General features: G+C 52.1%; 2 protein-coding genes across 4 annotated transcripts in view; one reads left to right on the top strand and one right to left on the bottom strand.

Annotated features, from left to right (window-relative positions):
- The window catches only part of CMTM4 (CKLF like MARVEL transmembrane domain containing 4), a 48,045-nt gene extending 40,475 nt beyond the window's left edge, over positions 1–7,570 (top strand). For both annotated transcript variants that reach the window (XM_080646089.1, XM_080646090.1), the window contains one exon: positions 594–7,570. In XM_080646089.1, the coding sequence (XP_080502215.1) occupies positions 594–758 (165 nt within the window). In that variant the 3' untranslated portion in view covers positions 759–7,570. The remainder of the gene's footprint in view (positions 1–593) is intronic.
- Positions 7,571–9,612: 2,042 nt separating this feature from the next.
- On the bottom strand, positions 9,613–18,393 carry CMTM3 (CKLF like MARVEL transmembrane domain containing 3). Of its 2 annotated transcripts, XM_080646092.1 has the most exons (6): positions 18,113–18,393; positions 17,667–17,890; positions 14,376–14,531; positions 12,522–12,617; positions 12,027–12,147; positions 9,613–10,715 (listed from the first exon to the last, which is right to left on the bottom strand). In XM_080646092.1, the coding sequence occupies exons 2-6, from the start codon at positions 17,811–17,813 to the stop codon at positions 10,687–10,689; spliced, it is 549 nt and encodes a 182-aa protein (XP_080502218.1). In that variant the 5' UTR covers positions 17,814–17,890; positions 18,113–18,393; the 3' UTR covers positions 9,613–10,686. The 2 variants fall into 2 exon arrangements, with proteins under 2 accessions (XP_080502218.1, XP_080502217.1); XM_080646091.1 differs by lacking the exon at positions 18,113–18,393 and having other exon boundaries at positions 17,667–17,945.
- Positions 18,394–19,065: the final 672 nt, after the last annotated feature.

Raw genomic sequence — 19,065 nt, forward strand, 5'->3', positions numbered from 1 at the left:
CTTTGGAGTATCAGGCCTTATGGCCTGAGTTGGGCTCACACATGAGCCCCTGATTTTCTGTGTGCGTGGGATTTTGTCTACATGTATTTTCTCATCTGGGACCAGTGACCATGAAGGTGCTGTAAAAGGCATTTAAAAATTTTTAATTGATTTTAAATACGTTTTTATTGATTTCAGGGAGAGGGAGAGATAGAAACATTAATGATGAGAGAGAATCATTGATCAGCTGCCTCCTGCACACCTTCTATTGGGAATCGAGCTCGCAACCCAGGCATATACCCTGACTGAGAATCGAACCATGACCTCCTGGTTCATAGGTCGACGCTCAACCACTGAGCCACACCAGCTGGGCAAAAGGCATTTTTGTAATTAAAGAAAAAAGATCCAAAATACTTTGTGAGAAACCTTAGGCTGTCTTCAGGTCAGGCAGGACTTCTGTGGGTCACGTGACTATAGATTTGGCCACAGTCTGACAGCTAAACGTTCAGCCGGGCCAGGTGTTGGGGGCACAGCTGTAAGCCGCTCAGGGTCCTGCCCGGACACCTCGTAGACTGCTGATGTGTCTGAGGACTATCCATGCCTGTTTCTCGTAGATATTTGGCTTCTTGGCAACAGCGGTGTATGCGGTGAACACATTCCTGGCCGTACAGAAATGGAGAGTCAGCATCCACCAGCAGAGTGCCAATGACTACATCCGAGCCCGCACCGAGTCCCGGGACGTCGATGGGCGCCCGGAGATCCAGCGCCTGGACACATGAGGGCCCGCCAGAGCCCTCCCTCATTCTCGTGCCCGTCCTTTCAATCAAGTTTTCTTTCCCTCGTCATGACAGATTCTCACGTGTTTAAGCTGAATTTTGTCCTCTTTGGTAAAGTTCATTTTGGGAAAGGTCCCCCTGCCTCCCCCAGAGTGGCCCTGTTAGGTATGTGAGGCGGAGAGCCCTGCACCCTGCTGTGTAGACAGAAGTGGGTGGGAGAGACCTATGGGTTCTCCAGCGTTTGGTGGCCGTGGGAGCAGCCCGTCTCCCTGGCTGCCATGTCCACTTTAGGTCTTCACCGGCCCTGAGCACAGGCTTCCTTCCCATCTGACTCTGAGCCACCCTGTCACATGTATTTGTGACAAGTCAAGACTTTGGATTAAATGGGGGCTGCCACAAAGGGGGAAGGCAAGGAATGAAGGTACAAGGTTGGAACAGTCCGTCAGCAGTGATTCCTGGGCAGCCCCCATGGTGAGCTCCATCAGCATTAGTCTTGCTGCCAGGATCTTCCCCAACTGCTTGTCTTCCATGCCCCGGGCGTCGAGACAGCCAGCACAGGCCCGGGCAGCCACGCGTGGCACTGAGGGTTGCAGTGATGGGTGTGCTGGTGAGCTCTGGGCTGGGTCTGGACTTTTTGGGGATGGTCATTGCTGGTGTCCCCTTGGGACAGCTCCACATGCAGGAGGGTTACCTTTCACTTCCCACCTGCTGAGAAAACACTCGATTCTTCCTCAAATGAATCACCTCCCTGATTCCAGCTTCTCCTCCAGGAATATGGGGACCATCTTGTTTTTCTCTCTCCTAACTACCCGTAATGCTTTGAGGCTGCATTGCAGATTTGCTATCATTTTACCTCCTCAGGTAAAATCCAGGAAAGAAACGCAGTCCATCCCGCCAGCCAGAACACTTGCCCGTTTGGACCGCAGGTGGGGACACTCCTTTAGAGATACGTGCTAATTTTCAATGACCTGAGAAGAGTTCTAAAGTGATTCTGTGTAGACTTGTCTAGGACTCGAAAATACTTGAATTTGCACCATGACATCCTTTCATTGATATTTGAGAAGGCACGAATTGAAGCTTTTCAGGGTCCTAACTATGAACGTCCATCTTAGAAGTTGTTGGGAAGAAATATAGGTATGTCCAGTTTTTGAACTGATTCTTGATAAAGTGAAGATTATTGTGGTGAAGGAGTTAAATGAGCCCCTATGATGCTGTAGTGTTGTCTTTTTCTTCCTGTTGGAGATTAATTGTATCTTTTATGGAAAAATCGTTTTAATTTGTCAGGTTTTCACTCTGAGCTGTTTTTGATGTTTACAAACCTCACTCTAGCTCTAATGCTTTGTGATTAGCCCTCACCAAGGAAAAAACAGTTACTGCTGGAGGGAAAGTGGGACGATCTTGCAGTAACGCGGAGAACCTCCGGGAGCTTGTGCTAGTGACCGATCCCAGCGTTGGCAGCGTTCTGTGTGATAAGAGAGAACAGGGAATGTCTTTGGGGGTGGCGAGAGGAGAGCATGCGTGGGAAAGTGTCCATCTATGCGTGTGTGGCATTGGATTCTTCATAAAGAGCAGCGTTGGGGGATTGATCAGGTGGCTGGGGATTCCTAGGAAATGGTACTCTGCTATCCCTGAACTGAACATCTAGACAATCTGAGTTCTTTCCCTGGGCACCGGCCCAGGTCACATGTGCAAGACCCTTGTCTGCTTCAGGGGCCATGGCTGCGGGTGCAGACCCAGCTGGTCTGGGGGTAACTCACCTCCCTCTGCTCCCCCAGAGGGCAGCCAGGCCTGGTCACAGCGGGGCGTGCTGCCCAGAGGGTCTGTTGGAGCCCTCTCTCCGTGTCTGTCCTGAGGCAGTACAAGTCACGCTTCACGAACTTTGAACCTATTCTATATAGTGATTTTTTTAGGAGATTCTAACATCTGGATTTTATCTGTTCATTTTATGTATTTATTTTGCATTTGTTGAGTGTGTATGCCTAGTCAAAATTGGGCTTATCTCACTCCGCGAGTTCCATTTAAAAACAGGGTCACAAAGACTCGGCCTTGCATTAAATGGGGCCCACTTGGAAGGACCACCCTGTACTTTATCAGAAATCTCCTGCTGGGAATCATGTTACTTGGCCTCAATAAAAAACCGCCTTTGAAGTGAGATTGAAGAAAAGAATACCATTCAGGCAGGATTGCTGCCCAAGTTTTCCCGAGTCACTTCCATCGGACCAGTTGATCATCTGGGAAAAGGAACCTCCTGGCCTCCTGAGGCTGTGCTGTCAGCTGCAAGAAGCTGTTCTGAAGCCCATGGACACTGTAGAGGCTGATAATGAGGAAGAGTGATGACACTGAGTGCCACAGAGCGACTTAGGAGTTGATGTGCATCTTAGGGTTAGAATCTTTGGAATAATTTATGTCCCTGTAACTATTTAATATCCTTTGTGCCATGAGGCTCTCCCATGGAGTTTGTAAATATATTTCTTTCTATTTAATTAGCTCTCCAGCTGGTGTGATGCACCGCCATCCATCTCGTCACCTGTGGCAGTGTGGTGGTGAGAAGTTGTGAAGGGGATATGCTTGTCCAGGTGACGGTAAAGACACCTGTGTTCTTCTTACATTGCCTCTGTACAAACAAGACAATCTAGATTTCTGGGGGCCTATAGCACTTCTTTTTTTGACAAATTAAAGGAAGTGTGTTTTTGCATTTAATAGTTCCAATATGGGTCAGTGTCAGTTTGTTTTGGGGTATTTTCAGACTGAGGCAGTCGTAGTGTTTCTCAATTTTCTGGTGGGATGGTAATGGCTTTCATGGTCTGTGCCAAACCTGAAGAGAGCTACAGTTGCTTTGTGCATTTGAATTTGTTCCTAGCGACTGTATGGTTGAAACCCTCAAGCATTTGGTGGTTTTAGATGGATGCAAACACTGACGTCTTCAGAGAAAGTTTATCTTGGCACAGATTTGGTGGATGTGGTGTTTTCTCTCTCTGAATTTCCTTTGTCTTCCCTTTACACTGAATGAAGGTATGAAAGGAAATACCTTCTCCCTTTCATACAAAGAGATGCAGTCAGGAAAGCCCAGAGGCACTGGCCCCATATAAAGCTGGGGAAGGACCAAGACATTTATAGGTTAAAATCTCCTAAGAACCCGGCCGGCATGGTTCACCAGTTGAGCATTGACCTATGAACCAGGAGGTCTCGAGCTCGATTCCCGGTCAGGGTACATGCCTGGGTTGCGGGCTCAGTCCCCAGTGTGGGGGCTGTGCAGGAGGCAGCCAATCCGTGATTCTCTCTCATCATTGATGTTTCTATCTCTTCTCCCTCTCCCTTCCTCTCTGAAATCAATAAAAATATATTTGAGAGATTATCTTTGCCTAGAAAAAGGCAAGAATGTGGTAGCCTGCCCAGTCCCAATACTTATCCATGTCTTCCTTGGCAACCTGAACTGAAGGACCAGCATCAGCAGAGCCCAGCCTGGCCACAGGGAAGCCAGGGAGGGCCTGGCTTGGCTCTGAGGGCTTGGCTTGGGGAGGTAGACAACATTCATGGCCCTTTGGTTACCATTACTGTCGCCTGGTAGGAACGCTTACGCCCCTGGGTGGGTCTGGTGTGTATCTGACCTCCACCCTGTGCTGGAAGGCTTCTGGTGAGAGCTTTGTGACTCAGTTGAAAACATTCCTACTCTTTTTTCATTTCTTACCTGAGGATATGTTTTCCATTGATTTTAGAGAGGGGGAGGTGAGAGAGAAACATTGATGTGAGAGAAACATCTGTATATACATGACCGGGGATAGAACCTGCAACCTGGTATGTGCCCTGACCAGGATCGCACCCGACAACCTTTAGTGTACAGCACACCACTCCAGCCCATTGAGCCACACCAGCCAGGGCCATTCCTGCTTTTTTAAAGTAGGCAGCTTCATCTACCTTCTTGAACGTTTCTTTAATTCAGACTTGGGGTTAAGCCATAGCTGGTCTCTGAGGAGAGGAAGCGGTCTTCTGTCTGCATATGTCTGTGAATTCTTGCTTGCAATGAATGAGCCTTGAATGCCATCCTCCCCCTCCCCCCATCTGTCGTGTCCTACCTGTGGCCCAGACTCATCTTTTCTTATAGACACTCGTGCTGTTTGGGAAGAAACCCCTCTCCCATGTGTTTAAGAGGTGGACCAAGTTCTAATATCCGGCTGTGCAAGATTTTCTGTGGGTTTTTAGAACCCATCCTAACAGATGAGTAGCGTGTGGAGACAACACGTGGCTAATTTAGTGATTCTGAATGGAGGCAGTGGCTGTTTATGTGGCTCCACTGGTGCCATCCCTGTTCAAAACAAAGCAACGGGAAGTCGCTGTGCGATAGCCTGGTTCTCATTTTCTCCATATCTTATTTATAGGAAAATGACGACATTGAACAGGTAGTAAAAGGCACAGACACTTCCTAGGTTGAGGGCTGCTGCCAATTGCTTCTCTTGAGCAAAATAAAAAGTTGCTTCCTGCTCCAGGGATTGCCATTAGCTTGTGAGGTCTCCAGCCCACTTTTTTTTTTTTTTTAAATATATTTTATTGATATTTTACAGAGAGGAAGGGAGAGGGATAGAGAGCTAGAAACATCGATGAGAGAGAAACATCGATCAGCTGCCTCCTGCACACCTCCCACTGGGGATGTGACCGCAACCAAGGTACATGCCCTTGACCGGAATCGAACCCGGGACCCTTCAGTCCGCAGGCCGACGCTCTATCCACTGAGCCAAACCGGTTTCGGCTCCAGCCCACTTTTTTATTTCTCAGTGAAGTTTGCAGAACCCACGGCTCTCTCTTCCCCATGTCTTGCTTATTTTATCAGCACCCACTTTTAGGACCAGAAGGGTGATGAGGTGGGAGCTGGGGCAGGTCTGAGAGGTGAGAGGAGGGGGCCCCTCGGCCCCGGCTCTGTCTTCTGTGGGGTTGTTGATAACACTAGACTGGTGACCGACCCAAGAAGTCTTGAAAAGATGTGCTTGGTTAGCTACCATTCTATCCCCTTGTCTTTGGAACAGTGAGGTCTTGTGTTCTGGAATCAGCTTGAGAGCCGGAGCTGAATGTAGGGCCAGTGTGCCTTGGCGCCCGGAGGGCTCTGGGTGTTGTTTGGGAACTCGCAGGTCTGGCCAGGTGACTTGGATTCTGGTTTCGGTGCCACCTTAGAGCGGACTCAGACCCAACACTGCCTTGTAAGCGTCCCAGCTCTTTACAGAATCACGTGTCTCTTCTCTTATCAGATAGTGTTGAAATCATAAGAACGGTCTGGTTGAGAAGGTAATCTGAAATATTTGAACCTTTACATTTCTTTCATTTTGAAACTGTCTCTGAAAGAAAATACCCTCAAAATCTGTGAGATCTAGAACTGTCTTCTGAAAGCGAATGTTCTGTTTGACTTGTCTTCTCACCAGTGAACGGCACTTATCCCCTCTTGGGCCTGAAACAGAGCAGTGGGCCCAATAGATTTTCCCTTTTTTGGTCTAGTCTATATTCTTATTCCATTTGGATATAATTTCTCAATCTGGGTGATTTTTTTTTTCTAGATTATCTTATTCCATAGGTATAAGGGTAAAGAAAAGTTACCCACAAGCCCACTGAGTTGGAATGAATCAATGGCAGTTTGCCTAGAATAAAGTTTATATTATGGATCCTTGATTAGTCTGTCTTTTTCGTAAGGTTAGTTAGTTGTCTACTTTTTGTTGTTATTAATCCTCAGCTGAGGATATTTTTCCCCCCATTGATTTTTAGAGAGAGTGGAAGGGAGGGGGGAGAGACACAGAGAGAGAAACATCAATGTGAGAGAGACACGTCGATTGGTTGCCCCCCGCACGTTCCCGACCAAGGCCAGGGATTGAACCTGCAACCGAGGTATGTGCCCTTGACAGGAATCAAACTCGAGACCCTTCACTCTGCGGGCCGATGCTCTATCCACTGAGCCAAATTGTATACATTTTTGATGCCAAGACTTTAATTCAGGCACCCTGGAGTGGTTTGGGCTGCATTACACAAAGGCTGGGGAGCCTTCATTAAGGGGTTAATAGCCTGGGCTCTAGTGAGCTATCAAAACTTGTATGGTTCTCATTTAGAGGAGGAAATTGTCTCAGATGACCTTTGTTAGTGGGATTAGTGTGAGGCTGAAAGTTTCTTTTCCTAAGTGTGCCTCAGAGGAGAGAAGGTGTGACATAGTTGATTCCATAATAATCTGAAACCCAGTAGGAAGCACCTCCTTTTATTAGAAAAGCCACCTGGAGGGAAGGCCAGGAAGTAAGGCCTGTGTGGGGACCTGATGCCCATGCCAGGCAGGGCCAGGTCTCGCTGGGGGCTGCTTCCCTCTGTGGGTCATTTTGCTTTCCTGCCTTTTACAGAATCGATTTGCAAGTTTCAAGATTCTGTTCCCATCTCTGCAGAAGTGAGGCAGGCAAATATTTGGGGTTTGAAGGGAGAACTGGCTGGTCCAAGGGCTGGGGGAAGGTTGACTCTTGAGGACAGGATGCCTGGAAGGCCCCCCAAGCTGGCCCAGCCCCACAGAGGGGCCACCTGCTTCCAACTCTTTCACCCTGTAAACCCACTTAAAAATGAGTCTTCAAATCCTGTCTCAGGATGAAATGGCGTGTGCGGATAAAGCTTTTCATAACTTGATTTTTGATGCGGTTTCCTCTAAGAGAACGCTAGGGATCGACACTATTTGTATATGTTGCAATTTGTAAGGGTTCAGGAACCCATGGCAAAAACACTTAACTAATTTATTACAGGTATGACTGTCTGTCCCCGCACCCCCCCCCCCCCAAAGTAGGCAATTCTGTCTTTGTATATTTTACAACAAATAATAATCACTTCACCTTTGGTGCCTTCCGTGTGTCGGTCATGTAAACACTCTTGTTAATCATGGAATTGAAAGAAAGATGTACATTTAGTTAAACCAGATAACACTATTTTTGTAGCATGATTTTAGATTGTGTCCTTTTACTATTGCTTTCAGCAGTGCTGGTTTTGCGGTTGGCCATTTTCCCTGTAAACCTCCTATGTCTTTAAAGAGAAGAAGACAACACCACCCCTGGCTGTTCCCAGCTCCCCGCTCCTGCTTTCTCCCTGCCTTGTTTCTGCGTATTTAAACAGTCTGAGAGTAAGAGTATATTTCTGTGAAATAATTCTTAATCAGTATATCTGCATTGGGCATTTTTTAACCCCTTGTTCAGTCGAGGGAGCCACTGCTCACCCCAGACAGTGAGAGGAATGCGGTTCTACGGGAAAGAACAGAACAGCATCCTTGGTGCTCTGACTTCCCTTCTTTGGGGCTGAGCCTGTGAAAAGGCCCGTTGTCTGGGGCTAGTGAACCAGAGGGTGTTCTCAGGCCTGGCTTTGCTGCCTGTGTCTGCTGGACCCCCTGCTGGTCCCGGGCTCACCTTCCACTGGGTCTGATTGGTTGGTAGGCCTGGGTAGGCTCCCAGGCCCTGTCCGGTTTGGGGCCTGAACAAAATAGATTCCCTGCTGTGAGGAGCTTGATGAAATCACTACAGGATCACACTCTAGCTGCCCCCTCTTGCTTCCCCATCCCTGCAGGACACGAAAAATCTTGAGGAAACTAGCTGAGCCATTGCAACATGAAGGAATGGATTTATTGAAACAAAACTGTAGCTTTTTTGTCCTTTCTGAAGGGCCAGAATATGTAATTATTTTCTAACAAAGCAAGTCAAGTCAGATGGCTAATAACTCTAGGTGACTACTCATTGGTACTTGGCCCAGGGGTACTTTGGGGGAGCAATGTTAATTTAATAACCATTACACTTTACTTTGTAAAAGTCTATTTCTTTTACCAGTTTAGACACAGCTGGGGGGTGTTCTGAGGTGATGCCCATGTGGTAAACTTTGGTTTATGCTGGTGGCTGGTCAGAGCTCCCACCCTGGCTTCTCAAACCGACACAGGTGCCCTGGGGTGGGCACCCCCTGCTCTGACTGGCTTGGGGGTTGGACTCTGCCCACTTGGAGTGATTTTGGGCCCCAAAGCCTTGGCTCCTGTTGGTTTGTCCCCAACAGCAGACAAAGCCTCACATTGCCCTCAATCCCCCCCTTTTTCTTTCGAAGGACCAATTTTTCATGGTACTTGTCCTGATTGTTTTCATAGTGTTCAAATCTGTATTTTTGTATGTAGAGGGAAATAATTTTCTCAACACTAATCGCTAATATTGTATTAAATTGTCATGAAGGAGTTCTTGTTTAATAAATGGACATGTAAAAATAGTCTGGTCTCTTTCCCTGCTCCGACTTACCTCCCGCCCCTTCAAAGGCTGTGGACCCAGTTCCTGCAACGGGCCTGTTAGGTGGTTGAACACAACCAGCGTCCACTGGACGAAGCCTCTGTGGGACAGGTGTTGACAGGCAGCTGGGCTGGGGCTGGTGAGGCCGAGCAGAAACCCCCACCGTGACCCCTGTTGGCCTCTGCACATTCACCTTTCACACACGTTCTCAGAACGTGCGTGTATGGAAGTTGGGGCAGAAAGCTTGCTTCTTCCCATCAGCCTGGGCCACAGTGCCGACGAGGCTGCTCCCAGGCTAATTCTGAGGTCCCTTGTGCAACCAGTTCCCAACCACGAGGGCTCCGGGGTCTGGCTGCCGGAGGGGTGCGGTGGGATGTGCCCTGATACTGAGAGGCCCTGGGCCTCCTCAGAGGGGCTGGGTGACCTGGCAAGTCATCGAACCTTCTGTCAGTTTCCTGGCTATAAACAGGATTGTGTGAGGAGTAAGTAAGAGCGCAGGCATGAGACGCTTAGTGGGTGTCTGGCAATGAAGAGCGCGCGCGTGCTGACGCTGATACTGGATGGCATTGCTCTGGGTGGTGGAAGGTTTATTCACACACTCCAAGCAGGTAGTCAGTCTGGTTTAATTCATTATGGCTTTTTCCAGGGGAGGAGATTCACATGCAAGAGAAGAATAAAAGTTACAAATGCTCCCAAATGGGTCCAGAACGCTGGCTCATTTCACAAGGCCTCTTGGTCACAGGAAATGCTATTTAAGAAGCTGCTTTTGTATAAAAAAATTATATAGTCACGAAATCCCATTGAAGATATATACACAGCACAGGTCCTTAGGAGAACACAGAAGGCGCGTTTCACCTCTTGTGAGATGGTCGGGAGACCTGCTCTGGCCTCTAGAAGCACATGGTCCTGAGCGTCCAGGAGCCTGTCGCCTGCTGGTGGGCCCCCAGGGAAGAGTGGTTCTGGCTGGGCCTGCCCAGCTACCCAGGACGCTGTCCCTTCATGTGGCACCCCTGACCTTTTGGGCCTGGTAAGCTGCTTTACGAGCTTTTCTTTGAATGGTCTTACACCCAGAATAGTCATGTCCCCTGAAGAAGACATGGTGTCCAGGGGTGTGAGGAGTCAGTTAAGGGTATGGCAAAGGCCAGCTTCCTCCCTGCTTAAAGAATGAAGGAGGTGGTGCTCCTTGAACCAAAGAATCTTGGAAGGATCATTCTCGACCAAGTGCCTGTCATGGGCAGGGGCACCAAATGCAGACGAAGGTCACTGGGGCTGGGGGGCTGGCGGTTGGCCCCTGGTGGTTTGTCTTACTTCCGTCGTCCCGTTACCTCTATCCACCCCCGCCCCCCCCGCCAGCATGAATATCCCTGTGACAGGGGTCACATGGCTCCCTTTGTGCTTATTTTTGGCAGAGAGGTCAAAGGGCTTAAGGTGTGTGGGACAGAAACGAGGAGTGGCGGAATATTCACGATGCCCTCCTGTGTAGAGCCGTTAGATAGGCTAATAAGCCAAGGGGCGCCGTCTTGCGTGCCGGGCTCAGAAATGTCACCTTGGGGCTGTGAGGAGGCCTGCTCCTCTGGAGAAGTGACAGCCTTCCAACACTCCCAGTCCCCAGGCCTCGCTCCGGCCAGCCGGTCAGAGCAGGAGGGAAGCTCGCGTGGCTCGGGCTGCCGGGCAGCCCTTCAGTCGGAGTCAGAGTCGGAATCCTCTTCTGAAAAGAAAGCAAAGAGGAGGCTTGGCAGGAGTCTCCTGGCTGGTGGTGCCCAGGAGCCGTCTCTGGAGAGGCACAGCCAGGCCACGCACGGGCTGGAGCCCCGACTCAGGCCCCTCCTGCAGCTGACTGTGCTATTAATTGGTGGGGTCTGCTTGGCGTGAGGGCCAGGGACCCTCCACAGGCAGCTGCTGTCACCTCCGTGGTGTAGCCAAATGCAGGTGGGAGCCCACATGCCCTTTCCTCTGGGGCTCCATGTGCCCTCAGTGTCCCTGAGTTGTTCTCACGTGGGGTGTCAAGACAGCACATCTGTACTCCAACCCTACCCCACAATTTAGCAGGACAACGTGGGGAAAACCATTTTCTTGTCTAAGAAACTCAAATATACTAGAAGATCAGGAAACCTCTTTTGGGCCATTTTATAGTTTCAGTCCCCCCCTTCCCTCCAATCCTTGTTTTATATTGTGATCAGAAATAGGGTATGGCTGGCCCTAACCGGTTTGGCTCAGTGGATAGAGCATCGGCCTATGGACTGAAGGGTCCCAGGTTCGATTCCCGTTAAGGGCATGTACCTTGGTTGCAGGCGCATCCCCAGTAGGGGGTGTGCAGGAGGCAGCTGATCAATGTTTCTCATCGATGTTTCTAGCTCTCTATCCCTCTCCCTTCCTCTCTGTAAAAAAATCAATAAAATATTAAAAAAAAAAAATAGGGTATTGCTGTGTGGTCACAGATGGAAAACCAGGCCATCCAACTTGCAGGGTCCCCTCCCCTCCTTTATTTTTAAATTAGGCAATGGCACAGCCATTCTGAGCTGAAGGTTGGCTGGAGGGGCCAGAAGGCCTGTTGCATTCTCCTTGGATAAAAAGCAGAACAAGCCGAACTTGCCTGGGTTTGCCTGGGTGCTGCGGGTAAGGCTGAGAGCGAGCTTGGTTCCCTGGCACTTAAGCCCTGGGGCAGGCCAGACTGCAGGGGGCGCTGGTCACTTTGCAGCCCAGTGCACAGTGCCCAGAAATTGAAGCCACTGACTGGCTGCCCGGGGGGCTCATCAGGGACCATTGAACAGAGATGGAGGTGCCAGACATGCCCTCAGCTCGCCCTTCCTGGAAAGGCTCAGGCCCTGGGGAGCCACGTGCTCGTCTGAGGGGACCGGCTTTATGATCAGTGCTGCATGAAGGGATACAAGAACCAGGCTGTGAAAACACTTCCTGCCCATGGGGAGAGAGGGCATGCTGCTACTCCAGCCTCAAACCAGCCAAGTGTCAAGTGTCCCCAGGGGAGAGCAGGGCCCCAGCCCTCAGGATGGCCACCCACCTTCCTCCTTGTTGGCTGTGGTCTCGTCTGCAGAACCCCCTTGTTTGAGGAATTTGGCCACGTCATTGAAGATCAGGTAGAAGTCAATGGCAAACACGATGGTGGCAAAGAAGCCAAACACCTGTGGGATAGAGAGGACAGGGTGGGTGGGATGGGAGTCCCTGGTCCAAGAGACTGAGAGGCACCTGGCCCAGCCTCACCTCCTGTGTTTATCTGATTGGATAAGCAGCTCAGATTGGCAGGCACAGGCCCCCCCCCCCCCCCATTAATGACAAATGGGAAAAGGAGCTGTAAACTTGGCTGGCAAACACCCTTTCAAAGCTGGGGCAGAGTGGATCTCCAATAAGAGGCCTTTGGGGGCCTAGGCAGGGAGAGAATATGCCCCAGACACTAAGCGTGTGTGCTAAGAAGCATCTGGGACTTTAGGAGGGGTAGGGTGAACTTGAGGGGGGCATCACTGGCCACCCCCCTCCCAGGGGTAGGGCAGTTACTCACCCCGGCTGCTTTGGAAGCCCCATCTGAGTATTTGGCGACAGCTGTGATGGAGATGGCAAAGTAGATGAGGGCTGCTGTGACACAGCGTAGGAAGTCCTGGGGAGAGAGGGGCATGGTCACACCGCCCTGAGCTCCATGGAGTGGGGCACAGCAGGAAAAGGGCCAGCTGGGAGCTTAGGCAGGGGAGAGGGTTCAGAAGACACCAGGCAGCAGAAACAGGGCTGGAATCCCACTGTTCCGGAGGAGGGTGGGCCTGGCAGCCTGAACACATGCCTGGCTCCCGAGTCCAGCATCTGTGGGGCTCCCACCCTGTCCTCCCACCCCCACTCCTACCCCTGCTCAGGTGCCGCTTACAGGCTGCCAGCAGCTGAGACTGCCCTGCCCTGGGCCTCACGTTGTCACATACTTGTTGCAGATCTATTTATGAATTATGGTTTCTGTTTACTTGTCCCTAAAATGGGGACACAGAGGGTGCAGCCCATCAAGAAGAATGCTGGGGATGAAGTCAAGCAAAAACCAGGGTTGGGGGTGTGTGTGTGAAAGCTGGGCTTAGGGGCAGGGGCAGGCTGGGAGGGGACAAATGTAATACTCTCAACAATAAAATTTAAAAAAAAATTTTTTTTTTAAAATCACAAGAAAAGATCAGGGTTCACCCTGACAGTGGGGCTCAATTGGTTGAAGCATCGTCCCATATTCCAAAATGTTGTGGGTTCGATCCCCAGTCAGGGCACGTGTGAGAGGCAGCCCATTGTTGTTACTCTCTCCCTTCCTCTCTCTCAAATCAATAATAATAAAAAAATTTTTAAACTCACTTTATTAAACAAAAAAAGACAGACCAGGGTTCAAGTGCAGGCTTGCTGTTCCTTCTCTCTGACCCACTGACCCACTGCATACAGCGGAAGTCTGAGGCAGGGCTCTGAGCCCTCCGGGGTGATAAACCGAATTGCCACAGGGCTGAGTGAGGGTCTGGGTAAACCCTGCAAGTCCTCAGTTGATGTGCCCTCCCCTTGTTGAAATGGCTTGAATTCCTGTAGCTGAGACCAGGGAGCACCAGCGCCACCTCGTGGCCAGGGGCAAGGATGCAGTCTGGGATTCCCTTACAGCAAGCATGTCAAACTCCTGGCACTCAAGGAATATTGTGGCTCAGCCAATATATCGGTATGTGAGAAATGTTTTAATAAAAATTTCGTAACTTAATTCTTTACAATATCCTGTTATACATAATTATTAACGAACTACAACGTTTACTATAATCGTGTTGCATTCATTTCCCTTACGCGCCTTACGCTCAGGTGCACCATTTCTCTCCACTAATACTAGCAGCGAATATTTTAGCTGATTGCCACATCATTAGTCTTATACTGACTTGTTTGGTGTGTGCACAGGAAATATTTCGCTTTCGGAGAACACGAAAAATAGGTTTATTTGCGTTATGCTTATTAATTTGTGCAGTTATTCAGTGTCTGGTAAGTTAATGTTCAAGAAAAAATACTAATTTTTACTAAAACGTTCTATTTTATTTTAATGATTACTCATTTATTTCAGCCCTTTGTATTCAGCATGTCTCTATTGAAATAAACCTATGTTTCTATGAAAATTGAAGCTTTTGTTTTTTTTTGAGGCCCACATAAATTAAATCTTGTTTATTTGGCCCCTGTTAGCCTTTGAGTGTGACGTGCTTGCCTTACAGAGACACGTGGAGGCCCTGACCCGGGTTTCACAGCTGCTGAGTGGTGGGGCCCAGATCACCTGAAGCCAGGTCTACCCTCCTGGCTCCAACCAATGGCAAACAGCCGTTCCAGTGCATTGAAGAAAGGGCAGCCAACCGCTTCCTCTTGGGGCCCCAGCCCTCACCATCATGGGCCAGCACAAGCCCTGCCACTTGTCATTCAACTGCATGGCATCAGCAAAGAGGAAGAAGAGGGCCAGCAGGAACTCCAGGAGGGGCGCAGTGAGGAAGGCGGATGCTGAGGACGCCACGTAGCAGACAAAGGTGATGAAGGAGAGACCCTGGGTGGGTGGGGAGCGAGAAGTCAGAGCCTTTGCACAGCCCCTCACCCAGTGCCCCTTTGAGCCCCTGCAGTCAGGAATAGAGGAGGCTCAGGAATGGAAGCTGATCTGCCCTCAGTTCTGCAGCTGCCAGGCTTAGGACCTGGTCATGGGGCCCAGGCTCACACCTGTGTTGCCCACAGTGTTTCTGGACATGGCCCTTAGTCCTGACCCCATGCCAGCTCCTTGCCAGGACCCAATCAGGAAGTGCCAGCCTCCTATGTGTGTCCAGCCCAGCCCCCCAGGCCACTCTCTGGGGCTGCTCACTCCGCCCCCACCCCACAGGCTCTATGGCAGAATCCACCCAACTCAGATGATGTCCAACAGGGGCTCATCAGACCTAAGCAGTCTCAAAGGCAGCCCACTAAGCAGGAACCAATTTCAAAAATTCACTCCCAACGCACAAGATCTGTACTTTTCACTGAATGCAATCTACCTGAAAAACAATAAAACCTTGTTTAGTTAAAGACAAGGGGGCTGAAGTGTTTAGAGTTGAAATGTACTGATGTCTGCAGTTTACTCTAAATTCATTGAAAAACAAAATGGAGCCCGGCTGGTGTGGCTCAGTGGTTGAGCGTCGACCTAAGAACTAGGAGGTCACGGTTCAATTCTTGATCAGGGCACATGCCCAGGTTGTGGGCTCGATCCTGTGTGGGGTGTGCAAGAGGCGCCGATCAATAATTCTCTCTTTTCATTGATGTTTCTATCTCTGTCTCCCTTCCTCTCTGAAATCAATACAAATTTTTTTTTTTTAAATGGATTGATAGATATGTGATAAAGTAAATATACCAATGTGTTAACAACTGTACAATCTAGGTGGTGGGTATATTGGTGTCAATAGTATAACTCTTGTGACTTTTTAATATATTTGCAAATTTTACTACTGATAAGAAATAAACATCCAGGAGAGGAGTGTTGACACTGATGCCCCAGGTCCTGCTGGTCTCTGGGCGAGGGGCACTGAGGAACTAGAATGAAAATGTTCTCTGCAGCCCTGTCCATGCACTGTGTGTGGGAACTGAAGCTGCCAGACGCCGAGCCCCCAGTAGTTCTGCAGACTGTGTGCTGGGGCGGTGCCCTGTGCCAGTGCCCGCTGAGGCTTGTGGGATCTCCTGGGATCCTCGCATCCACCCTTGTGCCAGGTGCTGCTTACAGCCTACTTTACAGACCAGAAGACTGAGGTTCTGAGAGGTGAAGTGATTGCTCAGTGTCATTCTTAAGCAACCCTGCCCTGGGGGTGTTGGCTTTTATCTGGTTTCTGTCACTGTGTCTGGGTCTGAACACGTCTATGGCTGAATAGCTCTGAGTGGGGCCCAGGGGGCCTTGCAGGGATACCCAGAGGTCTCACAGGAAGCACTGAGGCTGCTTCAGACAAATGAGCTACAGAAATCACAGGAAGTCCCCAGGGCACCCACATCTGTACTGAACATGGTCCTGGGGATAGCTGAGTCCAACTTGAACAGAAGGTTAACTAGGACACAAAGGCAGCCGTCTGCTAGCACCTCCCAGGAAGACAAGGTGTGGGACCCTGACTCAGCCTGTCCACAGCTCCAGCTGTACTTGTGGGCTGTTATTGTGTCCCTGTCCTTCCTGTCTCTCCCCCCCCACACCCCCCAGCCTGATTCTGGAGATCCCCCTCTAGATTCCTGTTTCCTCATTCTCTGATTCCTAGTTAGCACTCCCCCCGCTTCCTGTCCCTGCCAGCCTCCCCATTTGCGTGGGCCTGGGGGCAGACCAGACGTGACTACAGGAGTCATGAGTGCTGTGGAGCAGCTCCCCTTGCGACTTCAGTGCCCGCCCTCCCTCCCTCCCCACGCCTAACACTCGGAGAGATTCCTGACTCCCAGCTCTGCCCTGGGCCTCCTCTATGCTCTGGCCAGCTACCCCTTGACTTATGAGGGGGCCTGAGTGGGGTGGGTTTGGGGTCCCCTCGGTGGATGGTGGACTCAAGGCTTCTCCCCGAAAGTAGCTTCCAACGATCTCTTGGGTGGGGCTGGAGTGGCCAATCAGGAGGCGACCCCTTGAAGAGGGCTGTGGGTCCTGCTGCCTCACTTGGGAGTTGGGCAGGTCCTGGGCTGACCTCTAGGCTGACCCCAGGCACAACAGAGGTGATGGGACCACAGACCGCCTCCTGAAGTGGAGGCAGGATCCTCCTGACCCCTATCCCCTCGGTCCTTGCTGTCCTCCAGCCCTTACCTGTCAAATCCCTTAAACTCCCGCCTCAGCTTTGTCATCAAAGTGGGAATAAAGACAGAGGCTGTCGAGTTGCTGGGGATCTAAGGAATAAGTGCCCCTCCCTCATCCCGCGTCCCCTCTTCCTGGTCTCTTCCTCCCCTTCCCTCCACGGAGGTCCAGGACCGGCCCCCAGCCCACTCGCGGACAGTGCGGGGGTTTTCGCAGTGTCCTGAGGACAAAGGCCTGGCTGGCCCGGGTGGGGGGAGCGGGAAGGAAGAAGCAGCTCAGCGGGGGCGGGGCGGCTGGATCCCGACTAGGAAGGGGCGGAGGGGGATGAAGTCACCCCGCTGGGCTCCAGCCCCCGCCCCTCAGCCTGCGTGCCCCCCATAATGCTGCTGGGGCCTCACCCATTCCCAGGGGGCCCCTTCCCACTCTGTGCTATCCCCATCCCAGCTGGCTGGGCTCCACCACAGCCTCCTCCCTGCAGCTCGAGGCCCGGCTGGCCCTCCCTGCGCCCAGGAAAGAGGGCAAGGGCGCCCGACGCCGGGTGCGAGAAGGGCCGAGCGGGCTGAATCCTTCCCGGGCCCAGAGAGGGCGGAAGCGCCCGAGGTCACACAGCGCCGCGTCGCGGGACCTCTCTTCAGGCTCCCCGGACCCCTCACATTCTCCTTTCACCCCAGTCCTGGAGGCTCGAGACCGTTTTTGCCACCCCCAGCTTTGCACTCGCGTGTGGAACACCCGGGAGAGCACGGGTTCGGGCCCCGCCTCGCCTCTGCCCCGCGCACTGAACTTCAGAGAGTCCGTCTAAACGCGGGCAAGTTTGCCCAACTGGACGGGGCTCCGAGAGGGATCAGCCGGGCGCGCCGGAGAGGGGCCCCCGCCCCCCGAGGGGCGCCGCCGAGGGGGCCGCGCCGCACTCACCGACTCGGCCAGCAGGAGGCGGCCTTTGAGCGAGCAGAGGAAGGCGCGCGCGGGCAGGAGGGCGCGCAGCCCCGGGACACTCGCGCCGGGCGCGGAGCGGCCGGCGGGCTCGGGGTCCGGCTCGGGGTCCGGGTCTGGGGGCCACATGGCGGCGGCGGCTGCACGGACAAGGATCGGTCTTGCTCCCTCACCTCCCGCGCCCGGGAGGGAAGCGGAAACCCCGGCTGTGCGGAAGGAGAGAAAGGCCAGGCGAGCTCCGCGCAGGGGCGCATCCCCCGCCGCCCCGCCCCGCCCCCGGCCCCGCCTCTCCCCGGCCCCCTCCTCGGCTCCGACCTCCCTTCCCCTCTTCCGCTCTCATTCCTTCTCCTCCCTTCCTCCCCTCGGACCCGGGACCCGCCGCGGTGCTGGGCTGGGGCTCCCTCAGACCCCTCACATTCTCCTCTCACCCCTGTCCCGGAGGCTCCAGAACTTGTTTGCCACCCTCGAGTACCCTGTCGGAGCTCCCACCCATCTGTCCTTGCCACAACCCAGAGGGGTGGTCTACACTCGCTGTCTCCCGTCGAGCTTCATGCGGTGCACAGGTCCGGGACCCAGGATCCTAGGCGTCCAAACAGCAAAACTCTTGGCAGGTCCTCCCGCGGCTTTGATCGCGCTGTCAGCTTCCCACCCACTCTCTCTTGGCCATTCCGCCCACCCCCGCCCGCACCCATTTATTCCGGGGGAGGGAGGCTAAGACACAAACCTCGTGGCCTATACACAGCACACACGCGCGCGCCTGCGCACACGCTCATTCTCAGGGCGTCAGTCCGTTCAGTGTAGCCAAGACCAGTCCATGACATTCTGGCTGCGCGGGCCTCTGCGAGGGGTACTGCCCTCCATCCTTCCACCCCAAGAGCCAGAGTCCCCGGGGTGGGCCTTGTTCTCGCTCAGCCTCTCTCTCACCACGAAGGCCACACATCTTCACCTCCTACACTTTCATCTCCGTGCACTTCTCACCACCACCAAGGCCCCCACTAGACCTCAGGCCATTCCTGTCTCCTCCCTGCACTGTTCTGAGGAAGCCGATGGGAACCTTGGGAGCTTCCCATCTTGCTCAGGGTCTCCGTATAGGGCAACACATAACCCCTCGCTGCCCTCTCTCCCCTTCTCTTCCACCCATCTGCTTTCTCACCGTTTCTTAAACCAGGCTCCCTCCTGCAACCGGGCCTTTGCACGTGCTGTCCCCTCTGCTTGGAGTGCTCTTTTCCATCTTGTTATCTGATCAGTCCTTAAGTCTTCTGTGATCAAAAAGCAGCAATACTTCCTCAGAGAAGACTTCGCCCACCTCTCCAGCTAGGTAAGAGGCATTCATTTACTTATTTATGGATTCATTCAACAGCAGAACTGGGAGCCCAACCTG

Source organism: Plecotus auritus (genome assembly GCF_963455305.1).
Source record: "Plecotus auritus genome assembly, chromosome: 10".
Taxonomy (NCBI): Eukaryota; Metazoa; Chordata; class Mammalia; order Chiroptera; family Vespertilionidae; genus Plecotus; species Plecotus auritus.